Source organism: Pygocentrus nattereri, chromosome 18, assembly GCF_015220715.1.
Source record: "Pygocentrus nattereri isolate fPygNat1 chromosome 18, fPygNat1.pri, whole genome shotgun sequence".
Taxonomy (NCBI): Eukaryota; Metazoa; Chordata; class Actinopteri; order Characiformes; family Serrasalmidae; genus Pygocentrus; species Pygocentrus nattereri.
In genome coordinates, this window is record NC_051228.1 from 27220396 (window position 1) to 27239162 (window position 18767).

Here is an 18767-nt window from a genome sequence, read left to right on the forward strand (position 1 = left end):
CAGAGTGGGGAAGAAAAGTGATTTAAGTGACTTTGAATGTGGCATGGCTGTTGGTGCCAGACGGGCTGGAGTGAGTATTTCAGAAACTGCTGATCTGCTGGGATTTTCACACACAACCATCTCTAGGGTTCACAGAGAACGGTCTGAAAAAGAGAAAGTATCCAGTGAGCGGCAGTTGTGTGGACGAAAATGCCTTGTTGATGTGAGAGGTCAGAGGAGATGGGCAGACTGGTTCGAGATGATAGAAAGGCAACATTAACTCAAATAGCCAACCAAAATCTCTGAGGAATGTTTCCAACACCTTGGTGAAAGTGTGCCACGAAGAATTAAGGCAGTTCTGAAGGCAAAAGGGGGTCCAACCTTTTATTAGCAAGTACCTAATAGCAAAGTACCTAGTACTGTACCTAATAAAGTGGCTGGTAAGTGTAAATACTTTGAATGATTCTTTCAAAGTATTTTTTGGATTTTAATAAAACTAGTTCAGTTGCTTGTTACCACATGAAGTACATTTTTTTAAATAGATCTGACGAGCCACTTTTTAGTGTGGTTCCCATCAATACCGCTGTAAACATTTCTGACTCTGTACATTTCTCTAGAATTTCTTGTCAAACCACTCTGTTCACATCTTCACAATTTAATTATGAAGAAATGTGACATTTCTGCAGATACCGGAGCTTACCTCATTTAAAGTACTGAATTCTGTTTTAAATATCACTGCCTCAGATTGTTTAAAAAAAAGCCTGTTGGTTAAAATAAGTATTTATTAATGCATAGGATAAATGTACCATTTACCAGTTAAAGAAGCTTGTTTTTAATATGGCAACCTTAACTTATGCTTTTCTCTTTCAGGACCCATGAGAAGGGCTTCTGCCAGCCATACCGGGGCATCGCCTGTGCACGCTTTATTGGGAACAGGAGCATCTATGTGGAGTCTCTGCAGATGCAAGGAGAAAGTGAGAACCGTATCACAGGTGAGTGATGACAGTAAGTCCACGCAGTCTCAGAACTCATTTTTCCTCAAAAGCAAATGCATTTTTTGCATGTTAATTGTTTTCAGGTCTGTTTAAACCGGTGGTCACCAACTCTGGTCCTGAAGATCTTCCTTCCTGCAGACTCTGTTTTCAGCCACAAGCTGACACACCTGCTCCAGCTAATCAGCATCCCTGATTTGGCTGCATCAGAAGCATTAGTGTTAATTAAGGTGAAGGGTTTCATGTTAGATGCCGGTTGGAAGTGAGCTCTGCAGGAAAACAGATCTCCAGTAGGAGGGTTGGTGACTCTTGATTTATACAATATGCTTCCACTCTCATATTATCTCGTATTGCTCTAATTGCCACGTTCAAAGCCTTCCTTGATTTAGGGCCTTTTAGTTTAGTGCAGATGCAGTTCTAACAAAACAAAATTCCAGTCTTTTCAGCAAATACAAATAAACTTCCCAGCTGTTTCTTGCCTTCAAAATTACTGCCATTGTTGCTGGAACTAGTGCTTGGTGATGTTGCTGTGATATTCAAAAAATACTGAATTTTATCATCAGATGATATTTAGGTTTGCATGGATAAGATTGATGAGAGAATTCTGCCTGAGTATTGCTGCTCTGTGCTAAAACAGTATCTTGCCAATTGACATGGCTTGTTTGGTTTGGACTATTTTGTTCTATTTTCTTCTTTTAAAATTACACCGAATGTCATCACAGTATTGTAATGGTAACCAGATGGAAACATTTGCTGTTTATTTAGCTTTTATGGATTTGAAGCCATTCTTTTTAAACTATCTCAAGCACTCAACAAATTACATGCACAGCAGTTAATTGTCAGGTCCTGGGAATCATGAGTATCATAAAGTGCACAAAATAGAATTAAAGTACTAAAAACAAACTACGTAGTAACAAAGACATTGCTAATAAAATGTTTATATCACTAAAAATATTGTTAAAACTGATTAGCAATATCACATTATATCAGTATCATGGATGGTATACCAGTACAGATAAAATATTGCCCAGCACCAGCTGGAACTTTAGGCTGTGCTGTTCTCATGTACAGAACATTTTACTGTAGGGGACTCTAATGTGAAAACATGTGGTACAAACTTACTTGTTTCATGTATGTTATTTATGTAAAAGTATATAATGCATCACATATGATTTTGAAGCATCATGTGCAGAGATTGTTGAGTGTTCCTGAACATTTTATGTTAAAGAGATTAAAAGGCATGCCTTTTTCCATCTGGAATTGATGCCAGGTTTGGCCACAGTTGCTTATAGTAGCTCAGTTTTAAGAGACCAGAAGGACGATGAAAGGGAACTTTAGGATTTTAATCTTATCATCAAGTCCTGAAATTAAATAAATTATTTGCAATAACTCTGTCAGAGAAGATTATGTTGTACCATTCTTCAGCCCAGACTCTCTCTGTTGATGTCATGTTTGGCTTTTTGTCTCTCAGGAAATTGAGTTCGTGTAATTTCATTACTTTTATTTACATGTAATCTCTCTCAACTAAGAGCTCAGTGTTTTAGCTCAATGGAAAAATGCCCCTAACTGAAAAGGGCTCAGGTTATGAAACTATTTTCTTCTGTTGCCATTTGTGTCCTTCAGATATTGAAGAATTTAAGGGAGATAGATTCAAAGTTTAGTACTTAATGAACATTATGCGTCATTCTCTATTAAACTTGAAAGGCCTGGATGGGGTACTAGACGTTTCTGGGATTATTCATAATTTTCCTCATATAAAGACTCATTCACTGATAATGACAATATTTCTTTTGTGGTGTCCATTTATTGGTGATTTGTTGGTCTTATCTCGGGCTATCAGATTCAAAAGAAATTTTAGAAATACTTTTTTTTTTTTTTTTTCTTTTTTTTTTTTTTAGAGTGAGGTTAGCACCATCCAGTATTGTCTGTCCCTCAGTCATGGGCTGTGAGTGAATAAATTTTGCTTTAACTTTCTCCTCACTTTCTCTCTCCCTTAGCTGCTTTCACCATGATTGGCACTTCCACTCAGTTGTCTGACCAGTGCTCAGAGTTTGCCATACCATCATTCTGCCACTACGTCTTTCCACTGTGTGAGGAAGGCACCAGGGGCCCACGGCAGCGGCAGCTCTGCAGGGATGAGTGTGAGGCTCTGGAGAACGACCTATGCCGCACAGAGTACACCATTGCCCGATCCAACCCACTCATCCTCATGCAGTTGGAGCTGCCTAACTGCAACCTGCTTCCCCATCCAGGCTCACCCGATGCTGCCAGCTGCATGCGCATTGGTGTGCCTGTCGACCATCTGGAGACATGTAAGTGGACCTTCTGTAGTCCATTATTTCTGTCTGGGAGTTGACACCAAGTTCCTTGTAAAACCCACTGTAATTAGATGCTAGTGAAATGAAGCCCAGCTTTCTAGTCCAGTCCTCAGAGACCCTCAGCCAGTTTACATTTTTGTTCTGCTTTACATTCCAATACACCTAAGGCTTGTACAACTCAGATTACCCCGATCAGTTGTGTTGGGAGCAGAAGCGGAACAAATCAGCAGACAGGCCAGCAATCCTTAGCAATGAAGCATATTTTAAGTGTAGAACATGCAGTATGACTTACATGCACTCATTGTGCAAGGTCTGCTTACCTCTTGATCATCTTGATGTGGGATGAAAAGCATCTTGATTGTCTTGATATATGGCAAAAAGCAAGAATGACTTGCTGTTATGCAAGTGAATCAAGAGGGCCCTCTAGTGGTATAGGTGGATAGATATGGGTCTTCTTTTTTTTTGTATTTATCCGGTGTAGTTCCAATAACATCACACAGTCTAACACTTTAGTCTTTCTCGTTTTGGACAGCTGTTTTGCAGCTGACTGTTCATTCCTCTAATTTTCAATCCTTGTGAAAGATTCTCCCCCAGATCACAGCTGCTATAATGGCAGTGGTGCTAATTACAGAGGCACAGTCAGTGTAACCAAGTCTGGGTACCAGTGCCAGCCTTGGAGTGCCCAGTATCCGCACAACCATCATATCACACCTGTGGAGTACCCGGAGCTTAGAGGAGGGCACAACTTCTGCAGAAACCCAGGGGGACAGATGGAAAGTCCATGGTGTTTCACACTTGATCCCCGTGTGAGGGTGGATCTCTGTGATATCCGTTCATGCAGTGAGTAGAACCTCCCACCAGTCATATCAAAAACAACAGCTCCTGACACCATGCATGCATGTAATAATTATTAAAACATCTATGAATTTAAGAGCCATGAAAGCGCACACAGGTGAAATCACATCAAGCAGTGTTTCAACGGTTTACATTGTGTTAAATTGCAGAGCCTCCAGAGAACGTGAAGAAGGAGATACTCTACATCCTCATCCCTAGTATCACCATCCCACTGGTCATTGCCTGTCTCTTCTTCTTGGTGTGCATGTGCCGTAACAAGCAGAAGGAATCAGTCGACACTCCTCCTCGCCGGCAGCTCTCAGCCTCTCCCAGTCAAGACATGGAGATGCCACTACTCAATCAGCACAAGCACCAGGTATTGCTTACATCAGAGAAATTAATTTTCTACTGCTACATTTTCTTTGTGAAATGATAAATCACAGACAGCACACTGCTTTGAACACAGGTTTGCTATACTGTATTTTCGATTAATAATGTCAACTAATTCAGTGTTGGTAATAGACAACATTAGGCTGTGGAGCTCCCTTTAATTTAATTTTACTTATTACAACAATAATGTAACTGCACTAATGGTAATGGTTTAGTAGCTGGAACATGAACATGCATGAACTTTTCTTCTCAGGGAAAGCTAAGAGAAATCAACTTGTCAGCTGTACGGTTCATGGAGGAGCTTGGAGAGGACCGCTTCGGAAAGGTCTACAAAGGTCACCTCTACGGCACGGCCCCAGGAGAGCAGACCCAGGTGGTGGCCATTAAAACAGTGAAAGACAAGGATGAGGGAAGTCTGCGGGAGGAGTTCCGTCACGAGGCCATGCTCCGTTCCCGCCTACAACACCCCAATATTGTGTGCCTTCTGGGTGTAGTGACCAAAGAGCAGCCCATGAGCATGATCTTTAGTTACTCAGGCCACGGTGACCTTCACGAGTTCCTGGTCATGCGCTCACCACATTCTGATGTGGGCAGCTCAGATGATGACAAAACGGTCAAGTCAGCACTTGAGCAGGCAGACTTCCTACACATAGTCACTCAAGTGGCAGCTGGGATGGAATACCTGTCCAATCACCACGTGGTCCACAAAGATCTTGCTGCTCGGAACATCCTGGTCTGCGATAAGCTCAACGTGAAGATTCTTGACCTTGGGCTGTTCCGGGAGGTGTACTCTGCTGACTACTACAAATTGATGGGCAGCAATCCGTTTCCCATCAGGTGGATGTCCCCGGAGGCCATCATGTATGGCAAGTTCTCTACCGACTCTGACATTTGGTCCTATGGAGTGGTGTTGTGGGAGATCTTTAGCTATGGCCTGCAGCCCTACTGTGGCTACTCCAACCAGGATGTAATTGAGATGGTGCGCAACAGACAAGTGCTCTCTTGCCCTGATGACTGCCCTTCCTGGATCTACACCCTCATGCTGGAGTGCTGGAATGAGTTCCCTGCACGACGGCCACGCTTCAAGGACATCCACGCACGCTTGCGCACCTGGGAAAGTTTGTCCAACTACAACAGCTCAGCACAGACCTCTGGAGCCAGCAACACAACCCAGACCAGCTCTCTCAGCACAAGCCCAGTTAGTAACATCAGCGCTGCACGCTATGTCACACCCAAAAAAGCCTCACCCTTCCCCCAACCCCAGTTTATGCCCATGAAGGGCCAAATGAGACCCATGGTACCACCCCAGCTTTACATCCCTGTTAATGGCTACCAGCCTGTGCCAGCCTATCCATACCTCCAGAACTTCTACCCCATGCAGATCCCCATGCAAATGCCCTCACAGCAGATGCACCCGCAAATGGTAGCTAAAGCAGGCTCGCATCACAGTGGCAGTGGCTCTACCAGCACAGGATACGTCACTACAGCGCCATCCAATGCCTCGGGGACGGAGAAGGCTGGCCTCCTGAGTGAAGACGCCAAGGCAGCCGAGGAGAACATGGCCGATGGTGCTTCCCAAAATGGCCTGCATAACGAGGACAATTCTGTTCCTGAAACAGAGCTTTTGGGGGACAATGGCATCCCACAGATTGATGACTGCGAGATGCATTCAGAGGCGTAGATGGCCAAGTAGGGCCTAATGACCGCGAGAGCTGTTCTGTGAAGTGTGACATTGTACCGTATGCCAGTTGAGCATCAGTCTGAAAAACAGTGAAGGGAAATCATTGATTGTGGGGAAAACTGAATATTATTTATAGGTTTTTTGGCAGTCGCAAACACATGACTTTTTTCACCTTTTGGAGGCTGTACCTTCAGGACTGGTGACAGCTGTACCACTGAGCTGCCTTCAGATCTGTCTGCAATGAAGAATCTAACTCCTTACCTTTCTGCAGTTAGGTGGGTTGCTGACAAGACACATGGACAGTTTTTTTTCTTTCTTTTTTTTTTTTTAAATCAAACTTGTTGCAAAGCCATTCAGAAGAATTTTTGTTCTTACTGTTGCTGTGCAACATGAAGCAATTGTATCTTTTTATAAGGAGTTCTGTACTTGCCACCCATTAATGTTTTCAGTGTTCTGTTTTGTTTTTACTTCAAGACCATCATATAGGAAAGGTCAGGCAGTTTTAAGTTACCTAATGTGTATCTCCTGTTCTCAGTGAAATGAGTGACTTATCATGTTTACTGCGTTGAAGTTTGTTAATTGTGTCCCACTGAGTCTGAATGTGGCCGTGAGGTAATGGAGCACCAATTTTTAAGTGACTGGACGAAATCTATGCAACACTCTGTCACAAGACTGCCTTGAATACTATCGGCATGTAGAAACTTAAAGGTCAACAGATGTTGGTCCCAAAACATCTGTCTGAATTTTTTTTTTATATAGTGCTTTTTAAGGTTTGAAGCTCTGTTGTAAAGATTTGTAATTTATGTCATTGATTCTCTTAAAGAAAATAAGTGATTCTTCTATGTTTCTTTGTCTCTCTTTTAAATGATTTTGTTTAGCCAGCGATATTACTTTTAATTTTGTTTAAAACCAGATACTTGCTTTTTATCAAGCTGTTATAACAGAACTTAATCGTATATTGTGTACATCCAGCGAAATGGAGTGTCAAATAAAGTGATATGTGACACACATTGTGGGTTTTCTTTTAGGCCTCTAAATTTTTTTTAAATTCAGCATGATTGGTTACTGGATTAACATTTTAGGGGAGCCTTGAAACATTGTTCAATTTCTTTATTCTCAGAAAAGGAACAATGTTCCTCATACAAAATAAACTGAATGTGCTGATAGGATATGTTCAAATAATAGGCAACACATTTGTTGTGATGACTTAAAACAATGTCTGTAACTGTCAAGACTAAAGACCACTCCTAATGCTGAAGCACAGGCGATGACTATACTCTGCATTGTACCCTACAACTTTCTAGTGCCCAAGTTCAACACAAACATTTGGAATTTTATGGAATGCAGTTGTAGCTTTTAATCTATGGCTTTTGTATAAAAATGGTTTTTGATATCAAAAATTCAATTTGAACAAGTGAAAATGTTAATATTAGGAAGAGGTTTAATTGCAAGTAATGCAACTGTCATTGCCATGTCCATTTTTTTTAACTTACTGAAAACTGAATTAATAGTATTAAAATGGATTCCTCCAATTACAGGTTATTACTGGTACAAACTGAAAAATATGCCATTGCAATATGCAAATATAATTCTGGAAAAATGTCTAGTAAAAGGGGGAGGGGTGGGGTGAACATCAGATGGTAAGATGTTTATCACTCTTACAATAAGTCATATTTTATATGTGAATATGCAAAAACCACGTGTACACAAGTAAACACAGACACCACTGGTACACTGTTTAAAAAAAAAAAGCTCTTCAGGGGTTCTTTAGGAGAACTATGAACACTCAAAGAACCATTTGTTCTTTGCATGGTGAAATCGTTCTTCAGATTGATGGACAACGTGCTGTATATGGTTCTACATAAAACCTTTTTGACACTGGTTCCACATGGCACCAAAAAGGGTTCATCTATTATGCGCTTAACATCGTAGCAATAGCAGAACCCTTTTTGGTGCTATAGGACCATGTAACTTTGTTAAATCCACTTTACGTGTTATTTTAATCACGTGTTTAGCTTTTGGCTAATATTAACATCTTACTTTAATTTCTTACAAGAAAATAAATGTGTAATGTCATTTCTGATAAAGAAACTTGGATGGCTTGCTGTGAAATTCTGAAGTCGTTTACTCGACGTAAAGTGTAAGATAACCAAGAGCTGCTCGATGGGCGTTTATCTAGTACCTTGCGGTTACGGGGTGGGGGTAGTTGTGGGTGGCAGGCTCGTATTTAACAGGTCTGCGCGCTCTATCCTCTTCATTTACGTTTGGCTTTAAGCTTTGAAACGACGGCATAGTCTTAAAATGTTCGTTTTCCTGGAGTGAAGCGGCGTCCGCTGGTGCCCTGCTGCTGCTGCCATGTCCTCCTCTATCACTTGTTGCTCCGCGCTGGAAAAGCCGGTTCCGGTTCGGCTCGACCAAGCAGTTCAGAGCAGTTACCGGAGTTCTGCTCACGGGCTGAGGTCGGACGCAGTGGTCAGGAGAGCCGCCACAGCGCGTCGGAAGAGAGAGTTCACACCGGAGGAGCAGAAAGACGACACGTACTGGCTCAAACGAAGTCGAAACAACGAGTCGGCGAAGAGGTCGCGTCTGCGCAGGCGCATGGAGGAGTGCCTGCTGGAGGCGCGGGCGGTCGAACTGCTCCGCGAGAACGAGAATCTTAAGGCGGCGCTTTCGGCGATTCACTACCACAACATCGGCCTGAAGACTCACTTCGACCCCATGGCGGGCAGTCCCGTGGGCCAAGGGCTGCCCAGGGATGCTTACACGACCTCTTTGGCGGATTTCTCAGCACCTCTGCCTGGAACGGACGGCCGGACTCTTTATACTTTTGCCAGCCGAGGCCAAGTGCAGCGTTTAGATCCCGGTTACGACCCGAGGAGGGAAAACCACTCCGCCCCAAACGTCCTGACAGCCGGCGTCGTGGACACCTTTCACCAGAGGGACAGAGGTGTTGGCTGTCGCTTGGGAATGCCTGCGTACAGAGATGGAAGCTGTCCCTCAAACATGTGCATTCCTGCTGCCTGTGAAGCGTGTCAGAGAGAAGAAATGCAAAGCCACGGGGGACAAAATATGAACAGCTACCCTGGTCCTGTGTCTCTGGGTGACATGGTGGTGCCTCATGACCCAAGGCTGGCCAGTACTGAGCCTGGCTGTGGCGCCCCTCATATTCAGGTACATGGACCGTATGCAGAAGGCAGTGGTCCAGTCTTCACCCAGACTAAAGAGACCGGCAAAGAAGTGAATACCTTTGCAGAACCTATGCGAGCCTCAGTGGTGCCTCTTTTGCCTCACAAACTGCGCTACAAAGTTAATAAAGCATGGCGTGATGATACCTAGGGGTGCTCCGGGATTTCAGAACGAAAGTAGCCTGTTTAACATGATTGGCATCAGCCAGATGTGATCGATAGTTCAGACTGAAATTTGATGATGTACTGTAAACAGCTGGGCTACTGTGTCTGTTGTTTTATGTGTTATTGCTCTGTAATGCTGATCCAGATCCTCATCTAGTCCAAACTTTCCACAATTTATAGACCTTTATGTAGAGGCATCGGCGGTTGTATGTAAAAGTTGTGCACCCCCAGACAAATTAGACGTTTTATTGATTTTCTAGGTGAAAATAAGTTCACAAAACACTTAAATATGTCACTTTTTGAACATTTTAGTGCACAATTTCCATCAGAGGTAAACATACTGCGGCAAGAAATAAAATCTAAAATGCGCCATGTCATGTATTTTTTGTAAAATTCATCAAGTGAACAGAAATTGTGCACTGAGATCTGCAGAAGTGTTAGCTTATGTACTTGTTTTCACTTTGAAAATGAACAAAACATGCAGTTTGACCAGGGTGTCCAAACTTTTGCATATGTCTGTACATCAAAAAATGTGATATATTGATATCAGCTCACAGTTCCCTTATCAGTGCATCCTTAATGATGATCACAGGGAGACCGTCCATCCACCCTCTTCAATGTATTCAGCAATGAATTGCATTGCTTAAACCAAACCAGCAAAAGTGTCAGAGTAATATTATCATAGCAGGTCACTGACGCTTCCCTGCCTCAGCAGTCTTCTCTAGGGTTACTTATCAGCGTCAGCCAAAATATTGTGGACAGAAAGTTACTATGGAATATATTGTGTTATGTGCAGAAATACTTACAAATAAAGAAATGTCTCCTGTCCGTGGTCAGTTTCCACTTGTAATCCAATTGATCTTGTTATTGCAGTGCATTCTCATCTTGAAATGTGGTAAGAGTTTGGTTTTTGTATGTATGAGATGTGATGAACATTTCATGGAACTATTTTCTACCAAAGTTTTAATAAATTTACCATTTCAGATCATAACTGTAGACTATACAGCTATGCTTTGTGGTGGATCTGAATCTTGTCCTGTTGTGTGTAAGTGTAATGTGACTCCTCCTGACCTGTACATTATCTCATTAAGATCAGCACTTATTGCCACAGAAGTGTCCAGTTTCTACAAGTTTACAGCACACAGACAACAGATATAAGGTGGTTTTGATTATGATGCCCTACCTAATAATACCTGATATACCTGATAATACCTGAATCAGCTCGGGCGGGTAGGGCCATGGAAGAGCAGGTACATGTTTAAGCAGTGGTGGACAGGATCTAAGTAAATGGAAGTCGTTACTGTACTTAAGTAATTTTTTTGTGTATCTGTAATTTACTGAAGTTTTTCTACTTCGGCTGACTTTTTATTTTCACACCACTACATTTCACAGGCAAATATCTTTTCTTTCACTCCACTAATTTTGCGAAATCTGTCGTTCCTTTTGGTTTATGTACAAATACTTTTGTACTTTTACTCAAGTGGAGGTCTAAAGGGAGGAACTTCTACTTTAACTGGAGTAATATTTTCTCTTGAGTATCTCTACTTTAACTCAAGTACATGAATTACATGACTTGTGTATTTCATCCACCGCTGTGTTTAAGTAAAACATTTGCTTAATGGAGTTATTTGCATATGTATGAATCATAACAACATAACAACTGGAGGTATAATACCAGTTACACTTCAGCTACTGTGAGATATTGAGGTTTGTCATTTGTACTCATGCACTCATTTGTACTGATGATCACGTTGCTGTTCTTGTCATTTATAGTGGCTTAAACACACCAAAATCGAAAGTGTTAACTCTCAAAGCTTTGGTTTTGTGTCCAGCAGAATTTGAATGCAGACATTTATAGTAACTGTTTGACTAACTTGCATGTTGAGCATCTTCAAATGATAATAGTTCTACTTACACTGGCCTCAAATTGACTCCCTTTTCCATTTTATTGTGTTTTTCATGCTGTTGTGTTCAATCAGATTGCTTTCTCTACTTCTTAAGCTTTAGCATTTTAATTTTCAACCAAATGGATCACAAAAACAGCGTAAAAACAAACTACATTCCCTTTGCTGATAGACTCCACAGGTTCTTTGTGGATTATATAGAGGTTTGCTAGTGTGATATTTTTTTTTATTTCTGTTGGAGATGCTATTTCATTGCTCGCTTTGAATCGTTGTTTTATTGAATTAACAGCACATTCAGGTGAATATGGATTCAGGCTAGCGCTTCACTGAAAAGTGCAGTATTTTTCATTTTAAACAGCTGATGGCGCTCTGCTCCAGGGGGGAGCCTGAACGCTGCTGCACTGTGTTTCCGAAGCCGGACAGTAGAGGCCGCTGTTGCTGCGTTCGTGAGGAGTTTTGCAACGTTACCAAAAGCACACGTGATCGGTTAAGTAATTGAAGCGATGGGGTGGCGATTACCAAACATGTACGATTCAGTCTATTAATATACTTTCTAAATCTAATACATTATTCAGAAATGAGCTTCGCAGCTGGTTTGACCAAAGAGGATTTGGATTCTGCGGGCTGGTTTGTTGCTAAATAAACCTGGTAACAAGATGTAATTTCACAGATTGTCTTTTTATGTGTTATGTGACCACATGATGCTGTTCGGATTTTTGTGTTCCTCGACCTCAAAAGCCCATTTTGGGTCCGGTTCACACTAAATGTCTTATTTTGTGCACATGTCCGTCACTTTTATGTTAACACTTTTTATGGTAAACGTTGTTCTGTCATCCGCACTCCTCCATTGGCTCAGTGGGTCTCCGCATGTCTGTCCCAACATACAGTAAAGCCCCCCCCCCCCCCCACCTCTCATTCATTTGCATTTGGCTAACGATGTAACCACCAGAGAAGCGAATGATTGGCTGAAATCGGAAAATGCAGGCTTCCTATTGGCTGCGCGGCGCGTCAGTCACCCTCACGCTGCCAATACTCTTCTCCACTGACCTACTAACACAGATCCATGAGGCAGCGGACACTCCGGGAGGAAAAACGCAAAGGAGAAACACGGAAACATTACCTCACAATTTTAATGGAAGTTTTATCTTCTTTGCAGATGAAACACTCACTGCTTGTTGCCATTTGTACGCGACATTTTATACTACGGACTACCTAACTGAGCCCGGGGTGATTAAAGGTAGGCGCTTTTCTTTGCTTGTTTTACAGTGAGTCATCCCAGACAGTTGCTGGTTTGTTTAGGCTATTTTCAACTGGTAGTCTCCCTACGCTGCCTATTCTTAGTCACTATAATAGTTGGCTATTTCTGAAACTGTAGCTGGCCAATAAAGGACGTGTGCAAGCATCCAGGGCATTTTTTTCTCCTCAAGAAAAAAAAAAAACTTTGGACTTTTGAACGCATAACTCTGCGTAGGATTTTCCAGCCCATCACTTCTGCGTCTCCTGTTCGCTCAGGCTGCACACTTGATCCATAAGGACTTGAATCACGTTAACGTTACCAAAACAATTGCAATGGCACAGTGACCCAGAAGTCCGTGTGGGTGGGTGTATTCCTGCGCTGACGCTCGGAGGATCAGATTAGCTCAGTATTTACAGGGGTGGTTTTTTGGTGGGCTATGCAAGTCGGAATAATAGGCCTGATAGATTAATGTGGATCTCCACTTGATTCTGTTTAGCCTACATAGGAGTGAAAAGCAGGGTCGGTGAAAAGGTATTGGCACTTTGGCCTCGTCCACAATGCGTCTTGGCTGTTTTCTGTGTGTTTAAAGTGAGCTGTGAGGCGTGTAATCATTGCGTAACGTTCGCTTTGGACGAAGACCGATCGCGCGCATTCTAGTGTAATCCTTCCCAGATAAAGGAATCCGGGCCATGGAGGGGTGCCGAATGAACACCAAATGTAGCCCGCATCTCTTCCTCTCTCTCGAAGAGGTTCGGTTTTGTGGCTTATGTTTGACAGCGCTGTCCAGATGTTGCTTTTGCACAACTAAGTGAAATAGAGGGTGGTGTGAAGTGGCTTTCTTCTCGTGGTGGGTCGCCAGTCATGCCTGCCAGAAAAGCGTCAGGAGGGCTGCATTGTTGTACAGTCCTGTTTTGGTGCTGTGAGATGCTTTCTGCAGGTTAATGATCGTGCCAAACATGCATGAGGACAATAACTGCGATGGCAAGACGTAGAAACGCCCGAATGCACACCTGTAATGTAAACTGAGCGCTGGGTTTACGATCCAGTTTATTATTTAAACGACACGAACCCCTCAGCACGCCCCCCACCAGCTGGACCGGTGAATGATATTCCAGCTGCTTATTTCGTACCGCCCCATGCGCGTTTGGCTTAGTTGTTTGGGTTCAGCCACGTGCATTAATGATGATGATGATGATGGTGGTGATGGTGGTGACGATGGCCGGGCGCATTCCTTTGTTCCGCGCGCCCGGGGTGCAGCCGAGCCTCCGTCTGAGGTAACGCCGAGCTCGTGCTCGTGTCTTTTTTGTTGTATTTAGGACGCTCCAGACACGCGCAGTCTCAGTAACAGCCAGGTTTTCGGTCAGTCGCTGCGCTGTGCGGCTGTGCGGCTGTGAGCGCGTGGAGGTGTGGAGTTGTGGACGAGCCCGCTGGGCAGAGCCTCAGTGCTAGTTGGGACCGACGCGTTGAAGGTCATTGCCATGAGCAGCCCACTTTTCTAACGCACTAAACGGCTCTCTCTGGGCTCGCTACTGTTCATAGAGCGGGTTTAGTGTGTGATGCATGTTAGAAATTTAACAGTTTGATCGCGGCGCTTTTTTTGTGATCATGACCGGCAGTTCGGTTTCAGTACTTTTGCGCAACCGACCTCCGGCGGTGACGTCACCCGCATGCTTCACTGGGGCTCTTTGCTTCGGCGTTGCATAATTTGGAAAAAGGAAAAGAAAACGGTCACCCGCCGTGTCCTTAAAGTTTCAGAACCGAATAATTTAGTTTTTTTACGGGTTTGTGAACATTAGGTTGACTATGCAGCCTTTTTTTATTATTATCATTTAATCAGCTCACCTGTAGAACTGCTTTCATGAAAAGGCATTTTAGCCCAAAACTAGCATTTACTGTGTAGCGTCTACTAGCATCATATCTCTCAGAGAGAATGAACTATTTTGTATCCTTCAGTGTTTTGTGCGTTAGTGTTCATTCACCACAATACCCAATCTGGCTTCTCCCGCATTCACCACTTTACAACGGCTTTCACAAAGGCGTCCCTCAAGCAGTTGTAGTTTCTCCCACCATCAAGGTGCATCATCAGAAAAGGGGGTTTCCTAATATTTAACCTGTAAACTTTAGTTCTTGAGACTTTTGTTGCACAGCTGTAGGAGACGTGTGTAACTACACATTCACAACAAAAAAACCCAACGGTTCTAATTTTCAGAGTCAGAGTGCCCCTTTAATTCAAAATACTTTAAAAGCTAAAATGAGAAATTGTTTTAGCATCAACTTTTTTTTGCAGAATTTTTTTCAAATGAGTCATAGTGTGAATTGATGTCACTTTTTTTCTGTCACCTGGCCATTTATATGTTTCTGTGAATGTAAAGGATTTAAGTGTAGCCAGTAGTTTTTATTTAGGATATGTTAAAGAAAGATAAACAGTAAAGATTTAACTTGCACCTGTGCTTTTTAAAGTGGTTTAGCTCTGCAATGTGAGTCTGTCAAAAAAATTAACATATGGTTACATTCAACCCACCCACCCACTGACTGCTCTAAGCTTGGAGTGGAGAGATTTATTTTGTGGGGAGAAAATACCAACTAAATCATCCAGCTTATTTATGTTGTGCTAAATTAGACCACAAAATTAACATAGTCATCGACAGAAATGTTACCTTGTGATCAAGGGAAATAGGGTGTTGCAACTCTGAAATTTACATTAAAATGCTCTTCTGCTGACAAGCTGCTAAATCTCATTTGCTGATGGCAGGACCATGCCTGCCTGAAAATCAGTGATGTCATGGTTCAGAAGCACTGAGGAATTCAAAGGCAGAGAGAGTACAATGTGCTGCTGTCAGGAGAATACCGCTGCAATGACAAATGGCCATTCATGACATGTCGGATCTAAATGAACTCTTAAATAAACAGTCATTTGCTATGTTACTTGATTTATTTATGCATTTCTGTTCACTGAATGATGTAAAAACTTGGGTACACATCCTACTACTTTAAACAATGATAAAATGAATGTTCAGTTATTATTAGTTGCTTTGATGTAGCATCATAAAGGCTTCACTATCTCATGGGTGGAGTCAAATTATGTTTATGATAAATATTTTCTATAAGCTGTCAGTGTTTCTGAATCTGAAAGACAGTATTTGTAATAAGCCTGCAATTAAAGTTCAGGCATGTCTTAAGACAGCTGAGGTTATTGCACAGAAGAACTGTGTTAAAGTTTATTGTTAAAGACACACCATCTTTGTTTAGCAATCATATATCTGATTTCTAAGAACAATTCCTGTGTTTGTTCTTTAGGTCCACAAGGAACAAAATCCCCACCAGGAACTCTTAATAGACACCCATGTCATCCATAACACTTGGTTTACGGTGAAGATGCTCTACATGATTCAGAACTACTGAGCTTATGCAATCTGAATCACAACGTTGTGTAATATGCAGACCATTAAGAAAGAGCCAACTTACAATGGAGAGGATGCCCTGGTGTTAGCTGTGGCTTTGCAGGGCACGGACAGGGACCTGATCAATCACAACCTGTCGGACATGTCCTTCAAGTCCAAGACCACCATGTGCCGCAGGAAGCGTGTGTTTATCCCGGAGGAGAAGAAGGACAACCTGTACTGGGAGAGGAGGCGCAAGAACAACGAGGCAGCCAAGCGTTCACGAGAGAAGCGGCGGCTCAACGACATGGTTCTGGAGAGCAAGCTGATGGCGCTGGGGGAGGAGAATGCTTCACTAAAAGCCGAGCTGCTGTCCCTCAAGCTGAAGTTCGGCCTGGTGAGCTCGGCTGTGTACGCTCAGGAGGTGCATAAGATTTCCACCTCCACCAGTGCCCTCTACCAGGACTTTGTGTCACCTGGCGATGCCAAAGGCTCCTATGCTAGAGAGCTGGAGCCATCACGATTAGGCAGTAGCTGCATATCAGTTATCAAGCACTCACCTCACAGCGCCTTATCTGATGGGTCTGACTCCAGCACAGTAACTCAAGGCAGCCCCTTGATGAACATTTGCAGGACCCCTGAAATCATAAAGCAAGAGCCTATGGAGAATGGCAGCTACAGCAGGGATCAAGTGAGTCCCTATGAACTGTACAAAAATTACCTGAACAGCCCCTTCCCTGGAGGCTACTCCCAGCCCTCCCCATTCCTCCAGATCACCAGATCGTCCAGCAACTCGCCTCGGACCTCGGACGGAGATGATGGGACTGTAAGCAAGTCGTCAGATGGCGAGGACGAACAGCAGGTTCCTAAAGGTCCGGTGCCGTCCACCGCAGACCCCAAGAGCGTGATAGTCTCTGCCCTCAAAGTGCCAGACACCAATGGCTCTGCACTGCCCCATAAACTGCGTATCAAAGCGCGGGCAATCCAGATCAAAGTGGAGGCGATCGATCCGGACTATGACTCCTTGGGGAAGCCCTCTTCCCCCATCGATATGTCTGCAAGAGGATGCTACCAGATGGCTCATGGTGGTACACCTGAGTATACACAGTCATCTCTTAGTCCACTGTCCCTGCAAGTGAACAATGTCCAAGACTGGAACCACCAGCCTGAGTACTGGCACAAAGACCACCGGGAGGCCCCGCCAAGTGGCTGCAAGAACAGACTTTGCCCTGACTCGCCAGGGCCTGCAAGTAGCAAACTTGTTGTTGACCTTAAAGATGGCTTATACGCCAACTCAGAGTGCGAGAACTTGTACTTGAAAAAGGGCATCGCCGACCTGTCAGCAGAAGTGGCCTCTCTGAAAAGGCTGATTGCGACACGACAGGGGTCCGTTATCGAGTCCACCAAAAGCACTACTGAACATGACTTAGTATCAAAAGGATGTTTCTCAAACTGAGGCTTCTCTGTTTGCACAACACCTGTTTTCCACTGTGTCTGCTACTCACCGTGCTGTTCAAATGGTGTCTAAAAGCTGCAGTTCACTAAGATGAATAGTGTTTTTGTGCACTTACTGTTGTAGTTTGGCGTGTCCTCTTGATGACTCCTTTTAGTAGCCTAGAAGCCAAAATGTTAGGCTACTACATGCAAAGTTAATGGTCTCTTCTTATCAATATTTTCTTGTACATTGTATGTTCTTTTTTTGTTTGTTTACAATAAATGTATGTAAGCACTGAAGCACCATTTTGTCTTTTTCACCTTTCCTGGGGTCTGAAAAAGTATTGTACTGATTTTGAATGAACTGCAGCTCTAGAATTGACTGTGCCTCCTTCACTTTTTCTTTTACTTGTGTCATTTCTGTGGAGGTTCACAGCTTTTACCCTGGGTCCTTTTTAAAAGGAACAATAGGTAGCATTTTTTCATGTTGCTGGGTTCTCAATAAAATGCATATTGCTTAAAGAGTATGGAATCTATTGTAATATTGAAAGACACAAAACAAAATCAGCTCAAGAGGAAGCTTCTGGTTTCCATGGTTAATTGTATCCTGTTTCTGTGTTGAAACTAGTAGTAACAAAGTAATTGACTGCATCAATATGAATGACAGGTGAATTCCAAACAGGCCTGTGGCGGTTTGCCCTTTAAAGACAAAGTAATGATTATGTGTATGGCGTGTATGTGACAATGATTCAGGAAATGTAAATCGGGTATACAATGAAAACATAGTTATGTCATGCTCAAATGTAATCATTAAGCCACCAAGCCGTCATGAATGTAGTACTTCATACTGTAATACAGCCTGATAAAGAGTGATGCTGTCATCCACTAAATCTACTGTATTATTACAGAAACATAATCTAATCTACTTTGTAAAAAGATTACAAAGTCAGACTGTCACTGAGCTCAGCCCATTTAGTTGAGGGACTTCAGCTTTATCTACAGCAGGGGTGCCCAATCCTGGTTCTGGAGACCTACCACACTGCACAGCTTAGTTCTACCTCTAATCCAATTAATGAAGACCTTCAGGAACATCTGAATATGAGAACCAGGAGTGTTGGATCTGAACTCTCCAGGGTGGTACATCTCCAGGACAAGGACTGAGCAACCCTGATCAACAAGAATGTAGGTAAAGGAGTGGCTGAATGACAGCTGAAGAGAAATGGATCCCTATTTTTTCTTGTTCTTAAAGTCACCATATTCATACTGGT

At 42.9% G+C, this 18767-nt stretch overlaps 2 protein-coding genes across 4 annotated transcripts in view; both read left to right on the forward strand.

Moving 5' to 3' along the window:
* Window positions 1–7204, forward strand: part of ror2 (receptor tyrosine kinase-like orphan receptor 2) — a 108572-nt gene extending 101368 nt beyond the window's left edge. The window contains exons 5-9 of one of the 2 annotated variants that reach the window (XM_017697354.2): window positions 850–971; window positions 2969–3283; window positions 3872–4129; window positions 4294–4499; window positions 4767–7204. In XM_017697354.2, coding sequence (XP_017552843.1) covers window positions 850–971; window positions 2969–3283; window positions 3872–4129; window positions 4294–4499; window positions 4767–6194 — 2329 coding nt within the window. In that variant the 3' untranslated portion in view covers window positions 6195–7204. The remainder of the gene's footprint in view (window positions 1–849; window positions 972–2968; window positions 3284–3871; window positions 4130–4293; window positions 4500–4766) is intronic. The other variant, XM_017697355.2, reaches the window with a different exon arrangement.
* Window positions 7205–12487: 5283 nt separating this feature from the next.
* nfil3 (nuclear factor, interleukin 3 regulated) lies at window positions 12488–18026 on the forward strand. 2 transcript variants are annotated; one of them, XM_017697352.2, is made up of 2 exons: window positions 12488–12685; window positions 15983–18026. In XM_017697352.2, exon 2 carries the CDS (start codon window positions 16121–16123, stop codon window positions 17519–17521), a length of 1401 nt encoding a protein of 466 aa, XP_017552841.1. In that variant the 5' UTR covers window positions 12488–12685; window positions 15983–16120; the 3' UTR covers window positions 17522–18026. The 2 variants fall into 2 exon arrangements, with proteins under 2 accessions (XP_017552841.1, XP_017552842.1); XM_017697353.2 differs by lacking the exon at window positions 12488–12685 and adding an exon at window positions 13428–13959.
* Window positions 18027–18767: the final 741 nt, after the last annotated feature.